Genomic DNA, 19318 nt, shown 5'->3' on the forward strand with positions numbered 1-19318 from the left:
TTTAATAAGGAGATTTGATCCTTGTTGAGTATTTATCAGTCCTGTGGACAAACTGGATAACCTGCTGCCTTTAAGTATTTTCTTTGCTGACTGTTTTATTTTCATCCTCAAACACAAAAACACGAACGATGGATAAATGTTACAGGCATTGGCTATAGTTATGTCAACTTGGACTGAAAAATCTTTTTTGGGGGTCGATAGCAGAAGATCATGCTGTTTAAACATCTAAAATAATGTTCCTAATAATTTACTGAATGCCTACAAGTCACTAAATGGGCTGAGCAGTTGTTTCTCTCTGTGCTGAGATAAAGGTTGAACTGTAGATATATGCTATAAATTGTCAAATGCTAAAATATCAGATAATGTGATTTAGTAATGTATTGTTTGTTTCAATTGTTAAATGTGGTACAATGTATAACAGTGAAAACATGATGTGTGTCATAAGGAGAGGAATACATGGGAAAAGCATGGGAACCAGTGTCACACGGAGGTGTGATTGGAAGTGGGTGACTGTATTAACATAGTCCTGAGTCTCCATCTGTTGATCAGCTGGTAACAACAGGGTCAGAAAACATCTGGATTCGTTTGTATGGGTAACTTTTAACCTTTTGTTGGGCAATGGGAACGAACCCTTGGAAGACCCCCCGCAGAATTTCTGGAGATTCTGTAGGGGTCAACACGGGAATCACACCTTACCACACCTGTAAGGGATTTTCACAGGGAGGTCACAGATCCTGGAGTCAGAAGATGAAGGATGAAGCCAGACCTACGGCCCAGCGGGAGACGGCACAACTCACATTTCAATTTGCATTCTGTTTTTGTATTTAAGAGGGTCAGGGAAAGAGATAGGAGTCAGAAATGTACGAACGCTGACAGAGATGCTGTTGACGTCAGGGAGACTAAATTGACCCGGAGCTCTGTATATGCTTCATTGATTCACTGCTAAATAAAATAGCGCATTGAGACCGAATATCTTCCCTACTTGTCTTCCTTAAACGAACACACGGACTGAGCTCACACATAGTGTAAGATTTGCAAGTAAAGGATAGCTCAGATTCCAACAGAACCCATATCAAAAACACATTTTTATTCCTTGACTTCTCAGTATGAGTTGTCTATTCTTTGTCTTCTACACTAGTCCTGTGTTGCTTTTACATTTTTGATTGTTCAGCTTTTTCCAGCAATTTCTGCTCTTTTTTAATGTGTTTTATTAATACATTTGACTTGACTCCCATATTGACATGTAGATCAGGATACAGAACCAACATTTGGTTTCATTGAGGTTTATATCTACACTGAAAGCAGAGGTACTGTTGTCTCCTACAAAACATCACAAATCAAATGTAGGAAACATATTCTGCCCAATGCTCCTGGATCATGAAGTGAGTTCAGAGCAGAATCTGAAACCTTCCCTGCTGCTCAGGTGAATCTGACTGAGGTTCACACAGCTGCTCCCAATCTGCTGATTTAAGGTACTAAACACACCTGCTGCTGACTATCCAGATCCAACCTCTCTGCATTTTACTGCTGTATAGGTCACACCCCATTTTCGAACGGAAAAAAAGAAAAAAGTTTTTAACGGTACTTGTTCCTTGTCTGTGTGAAGATAAGTTGTTTTTTCTACTTGAGGGTGAAATAAACATTTCTATATTTTTTAAACCTCCGGCTTCATTAATGTGTATGGATTTATTTATTTACTTTCTTATTTTTTTTGTTTAGTTTATTTTGAACATGTAAATAAAAAAGAGAAAAACACCATCAGACAAAATATAAAGACATGCACCAGTCACAGACAACTGAAGGAATGAAAGAAAAGTGAGAGGAAAGAAACAAAAAACTAAATAATACAAAACAAAAACACGATTCCTAAATTCCTGTTCATCATCCCAATTATTAGACATAATTATAGTAGTCATGATACATATAATGACATGTAATGGCTATGATGATAACGACAGCAACAATAAAACAATAATTTCATCACTTTCACAGTTAATGTGGTCATTAATTTGGTAGGCATTTACATGTATGGTTTGATAAAGGGAATGAAAAATGAACCTCATAACAGTTGAAGATGGCTGGTAGTGTGAGTTGGGAAGCTTATTCAGACTGGCCACAAAAAGGAGAAATAAAAACCATTTTGTTAGGTTTATTTCAGGTCTTCTGCAGATAATTAATAAGACATGTGAACAAACATTTCTCTAAGTTCACAGCTCATATAAGTGTTGATGAGATGAGGGAGAGGAATGTGTACCTTCCTCTCAACAAACATACTAACACTGAAAGAAATGACATCATGGAAATGGAGAAAGAAGGCTCCACGATAAACAAGGTTTTATTTATTTGATAAAAATGATTCACATAATCACAGAGGGTTTTTATTAATTTCATTCAGACAATGAAATAATTCACCTGGTAGATGGACCAACACTTCCATCCTCACAGAAACATGTGAAATGACTGTGACCTCTTAACATGGGACGCTGTGGTGGTGACACGAAATTTGTAAATGTTACGTGTTAGTACCACAGGAACAATGTAAAGTCAGATAGGATCCTCTTTCATGGTGGACACATGAATTCCCTGCTTCTAAAAGGCATGAAGGATTTTTAAATTACCCCATATAATCCTATATGATTCCCATACATTTCTAAAGATCCTATAAGAATAATAGATGAAAATGTTTTGTTTCTTTTGGTGTTTGCATCCTTTTGGAAATCAGTCTTTTATGTTTGTTCAAACAAAATCCCTCCAGGATTCCTATGAAGTAAAAAGTAAAAACCAAACTTTCAGTGATAAGAATTAAAGATTTGAACAACTAGTAATACTAGTGTGTGTATGTGTTTATATAACGTAAAAAGAAAAATCCATCTGTAATAATTATACCTCTTTACACCAAAATATCAATTGTATCACACACAATTTAGGCCATGTATACACGTACCGTTTTCAATATTAACATCATCAACACTAGATCGTTTTCAGAAAAGTTTTCATCTACATGAACCTGCATAAAGCCTAAACAAAGTCGCACACCTGAAGTTGATGCATTTTCTGTCGCATACTGTGACGTTTGTGAACCTAGAACAGAGTTTTCGGATATCTCCACTTTGAACAGATGAAATCTTTGTACAATTTGGGATAAGAACATCTATTCGACTCCTGTCGCCTCTGCTATTTTCCCATGTGAAACACCCACCCACACCCCACCGAGAGTCACCTTTAACCCACTCTTTTGAAAATTTGAATATGTCATTTTCGTTTCTCAAGTGGACTTCTTGGAGTAAGCAAACAGCAAAATTGAGTGTGTCTAAATGAGAAAACACTGTTTTTCTCTTACTTGCTTTTTGTATTCCTCTAACATTTAGAGTAACAATTTTGAAATCCATTATAGTTGTGAGAGGGTTTACCTAATTGGCTGCTAAGCAACGATGAACTTAGTACATATGGGGAATGATAAAGACAGTCTATAGTCCACCTGAGTTCACAAACCGACAACTCACATATCACCTTGATCCTCATTTTCCCTCTCAATCTGTAAGGCAGATGGAGTCTCGAAAGGAGAGAGAGAGAAAAGGTTGTGGAAGGAAGGTCCCTTGTCTCCATTCCTCTCATCCTGAACTTCCTGTTTGTGAGGGGTGGCCAGGACGCCACTGGGGGAGATGGCTGGTGTGGCTCCAGACTGTAGAGTTGCATCTTCCATGAGCTCATCGTCCTCGAGCAAAGGGCTGTATCGGTTGCCAGGAGGTGTATACTCTGGGGTCGAAACATGGGGTGAAGTGGTAGGACTCAGGACCTTCCTCTTCTTCATTCTATTTCGTTTGTCTCTCGTCACCTGGCTCCACTCGTCTGGCAGGATGTTGATATCATTGCATTCTCTATTTTCTGTTCCTTGTTCCATTCCAATGGCTGGCATTTCAGATTGGGCGACTGCATGGGTCTCTCCTGTTGGTTTTCCATCTTTTTGTATTGTGTCACCTTGTTCATTTTGGTGCTCTCGAATTTCTTTTATTGCAAGCTCAATGTCTCTCAAATGTGTCTTTAGAGCAGCAGCGTAAGGTTTTGGCTTAGGGCAATGTCTTGCTAAATGCTCTTCTGAATTGCACAGGTCACATTTTTTTACTTCTTGGCAGTCTTTCGTGGAGTGCCAAAGCCCACTGCAGTTCCTACATCGAATCTGTATGCAGGTCCCTGCTACGTGTCCATGCATGTTGCATTTTCTGCAAAACTTGGGCTGTCCAGGATAGATGAGATAACCACGGTTCCCGCCAACAGTGAAGGTGGGTGGACAAAGCCATCGTGCCCTTTTGGGTCGTCAAGTAATTGGACCCGGAACTGGCTCTTTCCAGTCCAAATTCCAAGTGCATCTTTTATTTCTCTAACTCCAGGCAGCACTTTCACATATCTGCTAAGGTAGTAACGTATTGTCTCTTCACTCACCCAAGGGTTGTACATATGGACAGTCACAATTCGGAAGTTCCGACTCAATGAAGACACATTGAAGGACTTCAGAGGTGGACTAGCTTGCTGGGTTGCTAGCTGAAATGCTTCTTCCATGCAGGGGCTCAGGGTAAAGGTCACATCGTAGTGGCTGTTAGCAATATTCTGCTGCAAGCATAGGTCTGCAGGTCCCAATTTGAGAGCATTGAAAAGCACTGATCTTCCAAAAGACACTATCAGGGAAAACTTCATCCTTGTCAGTTAGTTCAAACCTCAGCGTGTTCTTCATGACTTTTCCAGCTGGTCTGTCCACCGACTGCTTAGTGCCTGATGAAGCCATTCCCACCTTTAGGATTGAATCGAGTTGTACTATCTGATAAGAACAGATACAACTCTTGATCTTAGCCAAAACGCAGAGAAGCGATGACTGCCGGCCGACACTTCCACCTCAGCATGGTGCAGCCGTTTCAACAGGCTTGGAGAATGGCCGCTGCTTAGCAGCTCTGCCCAGGGTCTCCTCCGTGCAGCCACACATCCCATTGAAGACGACCCGCTAGCTGTGCTTTTCACAAACACACGAGGCTCTGCCAAACCGCAAACCTGCCAAAAATAGATTTAACTCGTCCGTGTTCCTCTCCACGGAAGTCTTTAGTAAAAGGCGAAAGACTTTATGAAGAGAAAGCGCTGCGAATCGTTCACAGGCTCATAGAACTGACTGGAGACTTGGGGTGCTATTGTGTAGCTCCATGAAATGGCCAGTGATTCCCAAAAAGCCCTGTATGGTTCTATCCGTCCAAATGTCCACAGTTACAGACACTGTGTCTGTTTTCTCTAATTTTAACTTTAGCTTGGCCTCTTTGTCTGCTGCTAGCTCACTCAGTTGTCTTGTTACAGTGCCCCGGCTGACTGGACAATACCTCTCATCTACCACAGACATAAAGTTTCTGAAGCTAGGCTTCAATCAAAGACAGTGGCAGATTGCATGAAATGATGAAGTCGTTAATTATCGACTCTGTGATGGCCTTCTGCCTAGGGTGACCCTGCACAGCAAAATTCCCAGTGTATATTGTACTCTATAAGTGTACATTTAACTCCAGTTTCGGTGTATATATAGGTCCAAGAGTTCGGTGTTCACTGAACACTGACAACAGTGTAAAATATATACTCAAAATAAAGAGTTGGACTTGAACCCTCTGAGTGTGCAATTGTACTCTGTCACTGGTACTTTTAGACACTACTTTGGTGCTTTTTGACACTTGCAGTGTAAACCTAGAACTCCCAGAGAGTAAAAGATATACTCTTAAGTAAGTAATTTGTAGCACTTTTCAGAGCTGATTATTTAACACTCTGAGAGTGAGAATGTACTCTGACTGGTGTACACCCAACACCTTTGAGGTTAATTATTAACACTGCAGGAATGTATAGTCCACACAAAAGTTTCTTGAAAATATAACATCTTTATTATTATTGTTAACAAGTATCTTGTCTTAATGTTGTTGAAGTGAACAGTCAACTCTTGTTAGGACATAAAACATGTCTTAAGTTATGGAGCCATGGTGAAAAAAAAAGCATCTTACCACTTCAGTGACACATTTCTTATACAAAAACATGCACAGGCACCACATACTGATCATCTCTGTCAAAACCATACGTTGTCTGCAGATCAAATGGCTTAAACATGGGCAAATCATCAACTTTCAGCATGGATACATTTTCAGGATTACCCTGTCTGACATGAAAAGAATGAAAATGCTCTGCAAAACTAAGTGTCTCAAAATCTTCTGCTACAAGAAAATAGTCTCCATTAAATGCAACAATGTCTTTTATCTGACTGAATACTGGGAAATCCTCCTCTATGTTTGAACAAACCAGAAGGCCTGGGCGATACTCTGTCCCAAAACAAGTGATCCAAGATGTCACATCAACTTCACAGTCCAAGTCAACCTGCTGTTCTTCAGCAATTATTTCACCATTTGCCAAGGCATTAAGCTGAACAGTTTTTACTGGACCACAGTTAATACTTTTAAATGGCATTGATTCCCAGTGGTATGCCACAGCCATCTGATGTTTTTTAGCTAATGACTTTGTTATATTTTTGAAATTTTTGATTGTGTTCTTGAAAAACCTGTGTTTGGCTTCGAACCTCATTGCCCAAACATGAAGAATTGGACCTATTTTTCGAATGGATCTGGGGTAATGAATCATGAAGTGATGTTTAGGAATCAATCTGCGATGTGAATAGAGCTCTTTGAAAAGTTTATGATGTTCAAGAATGAGATGCTTCAGACATACTGTCATACCATCAGTAATGACAGGAGAAAATATGATGTTCATGATTTGCAGCAGAAGCAGCAAGAGTCTCCAATGTGCATTTCCTTCTTGTACAACATCTCCAAATATCAAGGGCACATTCCGGATCAAGCTAAATGTCTGAATGGCATTGAGACCAATTCCATTTCCAGTCTGCTCCAAGTTTACTCTGGTTGGTCGATTTTTTCTCTCAACAAAGCCATAATTGTATGAATATATCCTGTTACAAATATCTGTCTTGGATATGATGTTGTTGTCTGAGAGGTAACCAAAAAGCAACTTTAGCTCAAACTGCCCAACTCCTTCCAATATGTCATGCATAATGTCTACAGCATAGTTATCAGAAACATCAAAGTACTGTAGATCATTGAGTAAACATGTTCGCTTCACTCCAAATGTTGATGGCAGTGTAGGATCTGCTTTCAAGTCATTGCAATGCTGAGCATGCAGTACTTTATTGCGGAGTGTTATTCTTGGATCATCATCACTGAAAACTGTCTGTGAGGTTTGTTTGTCTACCAGACAAAAGCGGCAAAAATAGTTTGAACTGAATGATTCTACATACCCAAGTAGTGAGTGCAATCCCAAATTGTCCCCAGTCACCTGTGCAATTGTTCCACAAACTGCTTCATCAGAGAAAGGAACTTCAACTCCTGTACACTCGAGCACTTTCAGATCTTGTACAAGGGGTTCTAAGATAACATTAAATCCATACTTCTTTACATCCTCTGTATGAAAAAGTGCCAAAAGATGAATATTCATAAGCGCTGAGTTTATCTTTGGAGACAGATTTCGTAAAATAAAGTATATACTTCCAATCTTATGGATACCATGTTTGGATCCTAGTGGATTTGCCACTTCAAAATCATCATAGAATATCTGTATTTGGAGAGAGTTTGGTTTTTTAGAGAAGAGAGAGTGACCTTTAAAATAGCTCCCATCACAGAAATCTTTATAAAACCCAGTCTTCTCACAAGGCTGCAAAATATTATTTAAAATCTCCCTGTTGTTGAATATAAACTTCAGCGTTTCCAATAGAGGAATGTACACAAATTTGTCTGTCACAGGAACCTGATCGTATGTGCCAGTGGTTCGATTCCTTCTGGTGTCATACCTCACCCCTAGAGCGACCTCAACAGGTTCTACAAGACCCCATTTCTCACTGAAATGTTTTTTCCATTTTGTCTCAGTGTTCAGTTTGCTAAATGGATTTTCAAGGCTTTCAAAATAATCATCAACTTTTGTTCTAATGTCCTCAACATTTGGGAGTAATTTGACAACATCATCTTTAACATTTGAATGCAGTTCCTCTACAAGCTCCTCCATATTTTCAACAACAGTCGTTATGACATTAGTAGCCACACCAGAGCTTTGGAGTTTTGCAATAAGGGATGCACACATTTCTTGGGTATGTTGTTGCCTAGTCTCATTACAGCTTTGAGAATTCACTGGTTGCTCTGAAATTAAAGCTGACATTGTTTGCTGATCAGATACAACAACTGAAGGAGTGACAGATTCATTATCAATTTGAACTAGACTTTCAGGACTATGCTTAGAATGGAGATGTTTCCTGAAGCCTGAAAAAGTGCAAAATCTCTGACGACATCCATTCTGGTCACACACCAAATGAAACTTCTTGCCGGGAAAAAAGGCATGTGTAAGTTTGAGATGACGAAGCAATTGCTGGATGGTGACAAAAGTAGACTGGCAAACAAAGCATTTGTACATCACAACTTCAGTTGAGGAGCTTTGCCCTAAGGTCCTTGACTCTGGGAGTTTCATGAGAAAGCCCTACATCGATATTGTAGATGGTGGTTTGCACAAATGTGTACATGCTGTTTAGGGCCTGGTCATAGGAGATGCCAAACACATAATGTGTCTTGAAAAGTTCATCAAAGGCTGACAGGGAAGACTTGGCCTTGCAGGGAAGGAGCTCACCATCCATTGCAATGTAGTATTCATGGATGTTGTTTCTTGTCATGCCAACGGCCAGGATGTAGGGCTGCTTCCGCTGGGCTGGACCAGAGTGCTCCTGAAGGCTGCGACCCGCCTGCAAGATAACAATCAAAAGTATAACTACGCTATACATCATTTTTTTTTATGGATAAGTCAGACAGAAATCTGATAGCACAGTTAAAGAATCACTTCAAAAGGAAAAAGAAAAGAAAGAATTAATCAAAATTTTAATTAAAGATGTAAATGAATTTATGTTAATTGCTATTTATAATATTATAAAAATGTGTTTATATGTATTGCTATTTATAAAGTACCGCAACTATAAAAATGTGTTTATATTTATTGCCAACAGATTAAGTAAACCCTCTTAACTATATTCTTAGATTCAGATATTTGCTGACTGAAATTTACTTTATCCAGTATGTTGTCATGCTACCCCATCTTGTGACTCTCTCTCCCTGTGAGAAAATACATTTGGGAAAGTCCCTTTGTATCAAGAGAAATGATAATTGGTCAAAACATTCATTTGTTTTTGGAGTGTGGATTCCACTCGTTGATATTGGATCGTTTCAAAATGGAAATCTGGATACACTAACCTTATGAAACTTCACTACATGATCCACAGCTTCCCGGATACTGATCTTCACGGCTCCCTTCTTTCCACTTGGTGGCAGGAGGTAGACCAGCAGGAGGATTGAGGCCATGTCACTATCCCAACCTGAGAAGAGGGGAGGAGAAACTCTAATTTCAGCATGAGATGCACCTGACAAATCAATATAAACATTCATATGGCTCTTGTCAATAAAAGTGCTATCAGCACAACCACGTCACAGTCAATAAGACAACATTTGAAATGGTGGGCAGATATACACAGGGAATTCATTTATGTCACTTACCTGGGACCTCGTCATCCTCATCAGGGTTCTCGTCTGCAGACTGAATGAGATAGTCAAGCTGGGGTGTCTTACTGAGGTTTTTGGCTTGCTCGATTACTTTCGCCTTCAGGAGTGTTCCCCACTTCTCCAAGAATTTTGATGAAGTCTCTGCTCCAAACAACAGCTCAAAGTCCTGTAGAACCTAAAGGAGAAGAAGCAAGTGCAGGTGTACTTGATTATGGTGGCAATGGAAGGAAGTTACCATTTTCATCTTTACAAAGCTGTTATTGATGGAAATTAACATAATTCATGTGAACTTACAAGGCCTTTTGTGTCAAGGAATCTTGGGAAAACTGTAAGCACTGTGCTGCATCGCTCAGGATCATGGATCAACTTTTGTCTGTGTTGGAAGGTTGCTCTCATTTTTATCAAGATCTGTTCTTTGTCTGTGCTGTGTTTCAGTAGAGATACGGCCTCGCAGCATTGGTCTCCCTCCAGCTGTTGCTCTTTAGTTACTTCCCTCTCCAACTCCGGTCCACTGCTGTCTGAAGTTTGAGAGCTCCTTCTCCGAACTCCACTGTTACTGCCGCCGCTGAGTTCTCGCTGTGTGTTTTTGAGCTTCCAGGCAATGTAGCCCTCGTTGCTATCTGCATCATAGAAATGCTCCTAAAAACAATGTTGAAAAAAAATTAAGAAATTTAAGCATGATTAGACACCTAGTGAAAGGAACTATAAGATGGAAAATGCATCAAAACATTATTCATTTATCAACAAAATTTACAAACAAAATATTGCTCTTAACACAGTACTGGATTGACTGTCATTTTCAAGAATGTTAAAGCAGAAGTAAGTGATATATTTGTGTTACTATAAGTCTTAAATAGTTATATCTTCCGACAGCAATCACTTACATAGAGTGTTTGGACTGAAACACGGGTCTCTCAGTCCCTCTGCTCTGCTCTGAGCCGAAGAGAAAACATTTATCGTATCCTACAGTTTTTATCCAATGAGGAGAGAGAACGGCTTGCAGGGCTGTGTGTGCAGCCAAGGAACGCCGTGAATGTGGTGACGTAGCGACGAGGACTGTTATGGTGCGTTCAAGGAAACTCGTATTTTTCCGACCGTGAAGTCATACCAGTTCGATCTGGTACGAGTTCACTGGTCGGAAGTTACGAGTGGCCGTTATAGTGACTTTCACCGGTAAAACAGGTCGGAAAAACACGAGTGGGTTGCCTGGAACGCTACAAAGTCGTAAGTTGTGACTTGAAGCTGTAATTTACGATTTCAAAAGCCTGCCTGGAACGCAGCATTAGCGAAAACGACCGGACCACTTACTTCTGCTTTAATTTGCCCCCTTGCTGCCTGCACAAGAAAAACCTGTCTCTATTGCTCCTATGAAACAACAATATTTTTATTATTATAATTTGAAAAGTTGGTTTACTTCTCTTTAAAATATATACTCACATAGCCCATTTTCGAGTAGGGATCTTTTAGAGAAGGGAACAGTGTCACAATCCCCAATGCATATTGTGTTCTTTTGTCCTTTGGCGGAGCTCTTCTGTGGGGGTAAACGATAGGTTGCATTGACAGGGAAAAAGGCTGTATGACAATTTACAATGGGGACCATAGACATGTCAACTCAAATGAACTACTAAACAATATACAAGTTGCATGGATAAGACTGTGTGTGTCTTGCAGATGGGTAATGATTAGTTTAGATTAGAATATTGATATTTTCATGGCATTACTTAGCCATATGATGCAAGGCCACAGTTTACTGGCCATTGTTGTCCTTTACTGATAATCTCATTTGATTACAACCACCTGTTTTTTTATGAACAATCAAATACTATGAATATACTCTTGACTGAGTTGTGCACCATGAAGCATTTGACTTACCCATACTTTTCCAACATATCAGCGACAACAATGTTGACAAGTTCACGGCGTGTTCGATCCTTCATCTCTCCTTTTGTTGCATATTCTTTAAGTATTTTCTCCCCTCCAGGCTTTTGTTCCAGAACTCTCTTGACAAGCTTAAAAACAAATAAAAATAAGCCAAACAAAAAATTTTGATGTCAAAAACACAATAAGAACATGGCAAAAGAATGTACAAAAAACTCACCTCTTTGGCCTGTGAAGAACTGTCATCAATATGCTGACTTTTTTGGGACTTTGGAATGCCATCATCAATGCATGGTCTTTTTGGAGACGTCAGAAAGATGTCATCAACGTAATGTCTTTTTGGAGACATCAGAAAAGTATCACTCTCTGATGAGCGTGATGATAGTGACAAGGTGTCTGTGCATGAAGATGCAGGAGAGTCTGAAAAGCGGGAGCACATCATTTTCAAAATCATGTTTTACTAATGATTTCATCAATTGACCCACAGTTTCAATTGAGAGTAGGTGAGAGCATGGGATCGTAAAACTGTGCATCTGTTTTTGTTTTTTAATACCAGTAATAGGCTACAATCAATTTTTGTGGTTGATACGGCCACATATTAAGCAATTTAGTCCATGACAGATAGTCTACTAGTTGGTAACTGAGTGCTCAGGTCAATATTCTTATCAGTTGACATGTTTCATAGGTAAATGGATCGGTTCTGAAAACAATGAAAAATAAAAAAAATTAAATTTAAACAGGATATTGCTGAGAACCAATAATTTTTGTGTTGTAAAGTCCATTTCAATGGTTACACGATAATACTGTAACCTTGCAAAGTACAATTTGATCAAATGACCACTTACCACCAGTAACTGAAAGAGTGTCAACAATGGTCCACAGGATGTCGGTTTTTTCCTCCAGAATGTCACTGAAGACCTCTTCATCGACCTCTGTTCCAGTGTCATCCAGCACATATGTATCTTTTTCAGTGGGTATACTGAACTTCATTTTAGCTTTGAATACAGAAAAAAAAAATTAAATAAAGCTTGGGGTGCATTATTGTTCATCTTACTACCACATACACAGGACAAAGTGGGAAATACAGTTTTTAGTTTTTCTATCTTAATGGGCCACAGCACTGTAGACTAGCATGATGCCAAAAAGAAAAGAAAGCAGTTTCCAGAGTTGATTCCGGTACTGAGGAAAAATGATTAAAGTTAAAGCAAAATATGTCTTTAAAACCCTTACTGTGGCCAGCTGCAAGTATATCTCTTATTGGAGCTAGGAATGGCTGTTCATTGCCCAATGACACAATCTACCTATATTTTAGGCTACAAAAAGCAGAGACATTAACTTACCCTCCTTGAGAAAGTCCGAGTGTGAGGCTCCATTTAGTTTGATGTACTTCTTCTTCCCTTTGTATTGCACTTTGAACAGCATTGCTGCAGACCTCCCACAACTACAACACAAACATACAATTAGTGTAATGTCAGTGGACACAGTGCAAAGTCAGGCTTTGTCCAGGATTTATTTCTTTTCTACAACTGGACGCCGTCAAACCGGGAGAAATGGCAGACACACCTATCAACTAAGAAAAGGAAATTCAGTCCGAGCAAAGCGCTGGACCGTCGGACCCATACCCGGCCGTCGCTGGCAACAGGGGCCAGGAGGGCTTTGCCACGGTGAGGACGGCTAGCCTCGTGTGGAGCTGCCACAGTGCTGACCTCTGCTCAGACACGTGCTAAGCTTCCGTTCTCATCATGGTGGCTCGTGGCTCACGTTGACGGCGACGACTGAGTATGGGCACGACGCTCCAGCGTTTTGCTCGGACTGTATTTCATTTTCTCTGCTAGCAAGTGTGTATCATGCACAGTTACCCACTAGCAGCTAATTTCGAGCGGGAGTCGGAAGCTTTGAAGTAACGTTAGCTTCGGTAGCTAGCCACCGAGGGGGAGGGGAGGGGAGGGGGGTTAGCTAACTTTAAACCAATTCTGTGTTTTCTTTGTCAAATAACCTGCTTTACCGTGGCTAACATTACAAACACAATATTAATTCTGATAAATTAAACATTTGTAGTGACTTTACAACTGATATAGCAAGTTAGCTAAACTAAATTGAAACCGTGTTTGCCTATAAACATTAGCGTTTTTAGTTATTAACGGTAAATTACTTTTGAGGATTGAAATACTTGATATTTCGCATTATTTATTCACTTTATAGTTTCTTACCTGCGTCCCGCGAGCTGTACTCTGTCTGGCAGTCGTTGGTTAGTGCCGTTGCTGCTGCACTCCAGGAGAGCTCAGAGCATGTGACTGGATTCAACCAATGAGAGGGCTTGGAGAGCTGATGACGAAATCGAAACCTAACTCTCGGTGCGGCCGGGGCAGACTCAATCAAGCAATAGACTCTGTGGGAGTCCATCATTGTAAAATAAACACTACAATAACTCTACACTAACACTATTCATCGAGGAACACCACAGAGAGATTATGGTGCAACCTGAGAAGTGTACTTTGTGCCCATTTGACACCAAAGTGTAAAATTTCTACTCTCGTCATCAAAACTCTGGGATTTTAACTCTCTGGCATTTGCTGTGTGGTGCTATACTTGCACTCCTCTTCCCTGCATCAAGAAAGAGTCAATGCTGATCTGTCCCTGTCCAGTAGTCCCTTTCTTAGACTTGGTGAATTCTGTAAACCTGTAGATGAACATATAAAATTAAAATACTTGCTACTAATAAAATCTGAGCAGTTGGTGGACGTCCGACCATTGCCGTTGCCCTTCTCTGGCAGCCAATCGGGTCGGCGGGTTTGGCAACCCTTTCCCTCTTTGTCTGCCAATCCAAGGTGCAAATCTCACTCTGTGTCACGCTGCATTGTACGCTGCACTTTTCCCCCCATTGAGTCACAGCAGACGGCAGGTTGTCTCTCTCAAGGAGAGCGGCAATGCCCCCTGCTGGATCGTCTTCAGTCTCTCTAATCCCCCATTCGGGGTGGGCATGAAGGAAAAAATGAGGTCTCGGGCAAGCAAGACAAATTGGGCACTGCCCCCATCTCTGGCACGAGGCCATTTTTGGCCTAACTAACTTTGTGTCTTTCATAAACTTGCCAAAAAAAGAAGTAGCAGTCAGTTCATAGCAATAGAAAACACACTGATGTCGGCAATTAATGACCGCCCCTTCGCTCGCTCTTTTCATGCTTCATGCAAGGGTGCTGCCCACTGCCCTCCGGACTGCACCGGCGGTCAAGGGGCATTCTTCCCACGGGGGAGTAAAAGGGAAGCAGCACCTGACTGCCTGTGTACTTGCCACGGCAGTACATATGAAAAATTGGAATCGATACAGAGAAGATTAGCATGGCCCCTGCGAAAGGATGACACGCAACATCGTGAAGCGTTTCCACATTTTGACGTGCTCGTGTTGCCCCTTGCTCCTCTGGAACACCTGAGTGTAGGGCGTTATAACATTCTCAGTTATCGCTTCTAGGCCTTTTGGCTAAGATCAAGTGTTTGAAGGCTGCTGGATCGTCTTCACTCTCTCTAATCCCCTAGGACGAATGGGGGATCAGAGAGAGACTGAAGACGATCCAGCAGGGGGGGGCATTGCCGCTCTCCTTGAGAGAGACAAACCCGCCGTCTGCTCTCAAGGAGAGCGGCAATGCCCCCCCTTGGATCGTCTTCAGTCTCTCTAATCCCCCATTCGTCCTAGGGGATTAGAGAGACTGAAGACGATCCAGCAGGGGGCATTGCCGCTCTCCTTGAGAGAGACAACCCGCCGTCTGCTCTCAAGGAGAGCGGCAATGCCCCCTGCTGGATCGTCTTCAGTCTCTCTAATCTCCCATTCGGGGTGGGCATGAAGGAAAAAATGAGGTCTCGGGCAAGCAAGACAAATTGGGCACTGCCCCCATCTCTGGCACGAGGCCATTTTTGGCCTAACTAACTTTGTGTCTTTCATAAACTTGCCAAAAAAAGAAGTAGCAGTCAGTTCATAGCAATAGAAAACACACTGATGTCGGCAATTAATGACCGCCCCTTCGCTCGCTCTTTTCATGCTTCATGCAAGGGTGCTGCCCACTGCCCTCCGGACTGCACCGGCGGTCAAGGGGCATTCTTCCCACGGGGGAGTAAAAGGGAAGCAGCACCTGACTGCCTGTGTACTTGCCACGGCAGTACATATGAAAAATTGGAATCGATACAGAGAAGATTAGCATGGCCCCTGCGAAAGGATGACACGCAACATCGTGAAGCGTTTCCACATTTTGACGTGCTCGTGTTGCCCCTTGCTCCTCTGGAACACCTGAGTGTAGGGCGTTATAACATTCTCAGTTATCGCTTCTAGGCCTTTTGGCTAAGATCAAGTGTTTGAAGGCTGCTGGATCGTCTTCACTCTCTCTAATCCCCTAGGACGAATGGGGGATCAGAGAGAGACTGAAGACGATCCAGCAGGGGGGGGCATTGCCGCTCTCCTTGAGAGAGACAAACCCGCCGTCTGCTCTCAAGGAGAGCGGCAATGCCCCCCCTTGGATCGTCTTCAGTCTCTCTAATCCCCCATTCGTCCTAGGGGATTAGAGAGACTGAAGACGATCCAGCAGGGGGCATTGCCGCTCTCCTTGAGAGAGACAACCCGCCGTCTGCTCTCAAGGAGAGCGGCAATGCCCCCTGCTGGATCGTCTTCAGTCTCTCTAATCCCCCATTCGTCCTAGGGGATTAGAGAGACTGAAGACGATCCAGCAGCCTTTAAAACTATAAATATGCATTCATTGCTAGAGTATAAAATCTCAACAAAATATCAATGTAGCTATTTAAACATAACGACAAATCGCTTATCTAACGAGCTAAATGTTTTCATATTAAACACAGAGAGGAGGGGTGCACCGTTCCCGGAGGTACTGCAATACCAGGTCGATGCGTGGAGTGGACGGAGCAAGCCCCTTTTCCATCTCCCTGTTCCAAAAAGCAATTTAATATATGGTCCCCGGGTAGGGGACGTATCAGATATTAAACTGATAAGAACAGATACTACACTTGATCTTAGCCAAAAGGCCGAGAAGCGATAACTGACGATGGGTCGGAGTTACAGTAGTGATCCTCTGCAGCGCCAGTCTCACTCGCGGTTTCACAGAGTCCAATGCGAGTCAAAGACGGATTTAACTTATTTAAAATTTGAAAAAATGTGATTAAATATACTTTAATACACACACCAGTCTCAAATGTAACAGGGGGAATAAACTGGAAGTCACATTAGAGTCTGATCTCTAGTGGAGGAGAACATGTTTTTAACGATGTGTTAACTAACAGAGTTGCAGCTCCATCTAGCAGAGAAAACAGCGAACGGCACCCCACTGCATTACAGAATGAACAACAATTTCCAAATATATCCAAATATTTCTTTGTCATTTAACAGTAGAAAACATGGATTTGCCAACTAAAAAGGACAAACTAGAAAGCAGGGGGTATCCCTGTGCCATCTCGTCAGCTCGATAGCTGAGCTTCTTCTGAACAACACGGCGTGTCAATATGACTATATTCGTGCTCGTTTCACTGCCCTGACACGTTTTTCGTGTATTGGGGGCGCTGTTGGGCTTCAGAGGTTAAAAAGCTGTTTCCACCTACTCAGGTCTTCTGTATCAGATTACGACACCTGAACACCAGTTCTCGTCAGACACTGCTGGGTTTCGACTTGGTTTTCTTTCAACAGTTTTATCAGGGGAGAGCGCGAACGCAGTCCCCCACTACCAGAAATTATGCAATCGAGATTCCCACATTTGGGGAATTCGCAGAGGTCAGCACAGCCGGAGTGCAATGGTTGAGCCTCGCCCTGGGTGAACCACCTTCTTGATCATGGTATCTCCCTTGCCAGGTAAGTATGAGTTGTACAGATCCGAGCCGGGTGTTTCTTTCACAGACACAGCACGTCGACTGATGGTGGGCCATCCACACATCACCCAAACTACACGCTGTATGAGGCTGTGGGATCTCATAGACTGTACATAAGAAGGTGGATCTGCACGGATTCAACACACAAGGAGACGTTTTATACTAAATTTGTCTTTCTTGCCCGAGGCCTCATTTGTCCTTCATGCCCAACCTCTTATGCCCCCATAGGCAATTCTGTGATACGCAAATAAAATTGACAGGCTGAGCAGTTGGTGGACGTCCGACCATTGCCGTTGCCCTTCTCTGGCAGCCAATCGGGTCGGCGGGTTTGGCAACCCTTTCCCTCTTTGTCTGCCAATCCAAGGTGCAAATCTCACTCTGTGTCACGCTGCATTGTACGCTGCACTTTTCCCCCCATTGAGTCACAGCAGACGGCAGGTTGTCTCTCTCAAGGAGAGCGGCAATGCCCCCTGCTGGATCGTCTTCAGTCTCTCTAATCCCCCATTCGGGGTGGGCATGAAGGAAAAAATGAGGTCTCGGGCAAGCAAGACAAATTGGGCACTGCCCCCATCTCTGGCACGAGGCCATTTTTGGCCTAACTAACTTTGTGTCTTTCATAAACTTGCCAAAAAAAGAAGTAGCAGTCAGTTCATAGCAATAGAAAACACACTGATGTCGGCAATTAATGACCGCCCCTTCGCTCGCTCTTTTCATGCTTCATGCAAGGGTGCTGCCCACTGCCCTCCGGACTGCACCGGCGGTCAAGGGGCATTCTTCCCACGGGGGAGTAAAAGGGAAGCAGCACCTGACTGCCTGTGTACTTGCCACGGCAGTACATATGAAAAATTGGAATCGATACAGAGAAGATTAGCATGGCCCCTGCGAAAGGATGACACGCAACATCGTGAAGCGTTTCCACATTTTGACGTGCTCGTGTTGCCCCTTGCTCCTCTGGAACACCTGAGTGTAGGGCGTTATAACATTCTCAGTTATCGCTTCTAGGCCTTTTGGCTAAGATCAAGTGTTTGAAGGCTGCTGGATCGTCTTCACTCTCTCTAATCCCCTAGGACGAATGGGGGATCAGAGAGAGACTGAAGACGATCCAGCAGGGGGGGGCATTGCCGCTCTCCTTGAGAGAGACAAACCCGCCGTCTGCTCTCAAGGAGAGCGGCAATGCCCCCCCTTGGATCGTCTTCAGTCTCTCTAATCCCCCATTCGTCCTAGGGGATTAGAGAGACTGAAGACGATCCAGCAGGGGGCATTGCCGCTCTCCTTGAGAGAGACAACCCGCCGTCTGCTCTCAAGGAGAGCGGCAATGCCCCCTGCTGGATCGTCTTCAGTCTCTCTAATCCCCCATTCGTCCTAGGGGATTAGAGAGACTGAAGACGATCCAGCAGCCTTTAAAACTATAAATATGCATTCATTGCTAGAGTATAAAATCTCAACAAAATATCAATGTAGCTATTTAAACATAACGACAAATCGCTTATCTAACGAGCTAAATGTTTTCATATTAAACACAGAGAGGAGGGGTGCACCGTTCCCGGAGGTACTGCAATACCAGGTCGATGCGTGGAGTGGACGGAGCAAGCCCCTTTTCCATCTCCCTGTTCCAAAAAGCAATTTAATATATGGTCCCCGGGTAGGGGACGTATCAGATATTAAACTGATAAGAACAGATACTACACTTGATCTTAGCCAAAAGGCCGAGAAGCGATAACTGACGATGGGTCGGAGTTACAGTAGTGATCCTCTGCAGCGCCAGTCTCACTCGCGGTTTCACAGAGTCCAATGCGAGTCAAAGACGGATTTAACTTATTTAAAATTTGAAAAAATGTGATTAAATATACTTTAATACACACACCAGTCTCAAATGTAACAGGGGGAATAAACTGGAAGTCACATTAGAGTCTGATCTCTAGTGGAGGAGAACATGTTTTTAACGATGTGTTAACTAACAGAGTTGCAGCTCCATC

At 42.4% G+C, this 19318-nt stretch overlaps 1 protein-coding gene, 6 non-coding genes and 1 pseudogene across 7 annotated transcripts; 3 read left to right on the plus strand and 5 right to left on the minus strand.

Moving 5' to 3' along the window:
* Positions 1-5022: 5022 nt before the first annotated feature.
* Positions 5023-5126, minus strand: LOC133981143 (U5 spliceosomal RNA; annotated as a pseudogene).
* A 3342-nt stretch (positions 5127-8468) lies between these two features.
* LOC133980811 (uncharacterized) lies at positions 8469-11613 on the minus strand. Its single transcript, XM_062419617.1, has 6 exons — positions 11481-11613; positions 11046-11139; positions 9903-10247; positions 9603-9783; positions 9303-9424; positions 8469-8800 (listed from the first exon to the last, which is right to left on the minus strand). Exons 1-6 carry the CDS (start codon positions 11543-11545, stop codon positions 8486-8488), a joined length of 1122 nt encoding a protein of 373 aa, XP_062275601.1. The 5' UTR covers positions 11546-11613; the 3' UTR covers positions 8469-8485.
* A 3154-nt stretch (positions 11614-14767) lies between these two features.
* LOC133981148 (U6 spliceosomal RNA) lies at positions 14768-14874 on the plus strand. Its single transcript, XR_009925216.1, has one exon. It is a non-coding gene; the product is annotated as a U6 spliceosomal RNA (small nuclear RNA).
* A 745-nt stretch (positions 14875-15619) lies between these two features.
* Positions 15620-15726, plus strand: LOC133981149 (U6 spliceosomal RNA). The gene has a single exon (XR_009925217.1). It is a non-coding gene; the product is annotated as a U6 spliceosomal RNA (small nuclear RNA).
* A 603-nt stretch (positions 15727-16329) lies between these two features.
* LOC133981223 (U2 spliceosomal RNA) lies at positions 16330-16520 on the minus strand. The gene has a single exon (XR_009925287.1). It is a non-coding gene; the product is annotated as a U2 spliceosomal RNA (small nuclear RNA).
* Positions 16521-17169: 649 nt separating this feature from the next.
* On the minus strand, positions 17170-17333 carry LOC133981197 (U1 spliceosomal RNA). Its single transcript, XR_009925262.1, has one exon. It is a non-coding gene; the product is annotated as a U1 spliceosomal RNA (small nuclear RNA).
* An 826-nt stretch (positions 17334-18159) lies between these two features.
* LOC133981150 (U6 spliceosomal RNA) lies at positions 18160-18266 on the plus strand. Its single transcript, XR_009925218.1, has one exon. It is a non-coding gene; the product is annotated as a U6 spliceosomal RNA (small nuclear RNA).
* A 603-nt stretch (positions 18267-18869) lies between these two features.
* LOC133981224 (U2 spliceosomal RNA) lies at positions 18870-19060 on the minus strand. The gene has a single exon (XR_009925288.1). It is a non-coding gene; the product is annotated as a U2 spliceosomal RNA (small nuclear RNA).
* Positions 19061-19318: the final 258 nt, after the last annotated feature.

This window comes from Scomber scombrus, chromosome 5 (assembly GCF_963691925.1).
Source record: "Scomber scombrus chromosome 5, fScoSco1.1, whole genome shotgun sequence".
Lineage (NCBI taxonomy): Eukaryota > Metazoa > Chordata > Actinopteri > Scombriformes > Scombridae > Scomber > Scomber scombrus.

Coding starts and splice junctions, on each gene's coding strand:
- LOC133980811 (XM_062419617.1), bottom strand. CDS start 11,545: ATGAAGGATCGAACACGCCGTGAACTTGTCAACATTGTTGTCGCTGAT. Junction 11,140..11,480: donor GATATGTTGGAAAAGTATGG/GTAAGTCAAATG, acceptor TTACCCCCACAG/AAGAGCTCCGCCAAAGGACA. Junction 9,425..9,602: donor TGAGGATGACGAGGTCCCAG/GTAAGTGACATA, acceptor CCCTCTTCTCAG/GTTGGGATAGTGACATGGCC.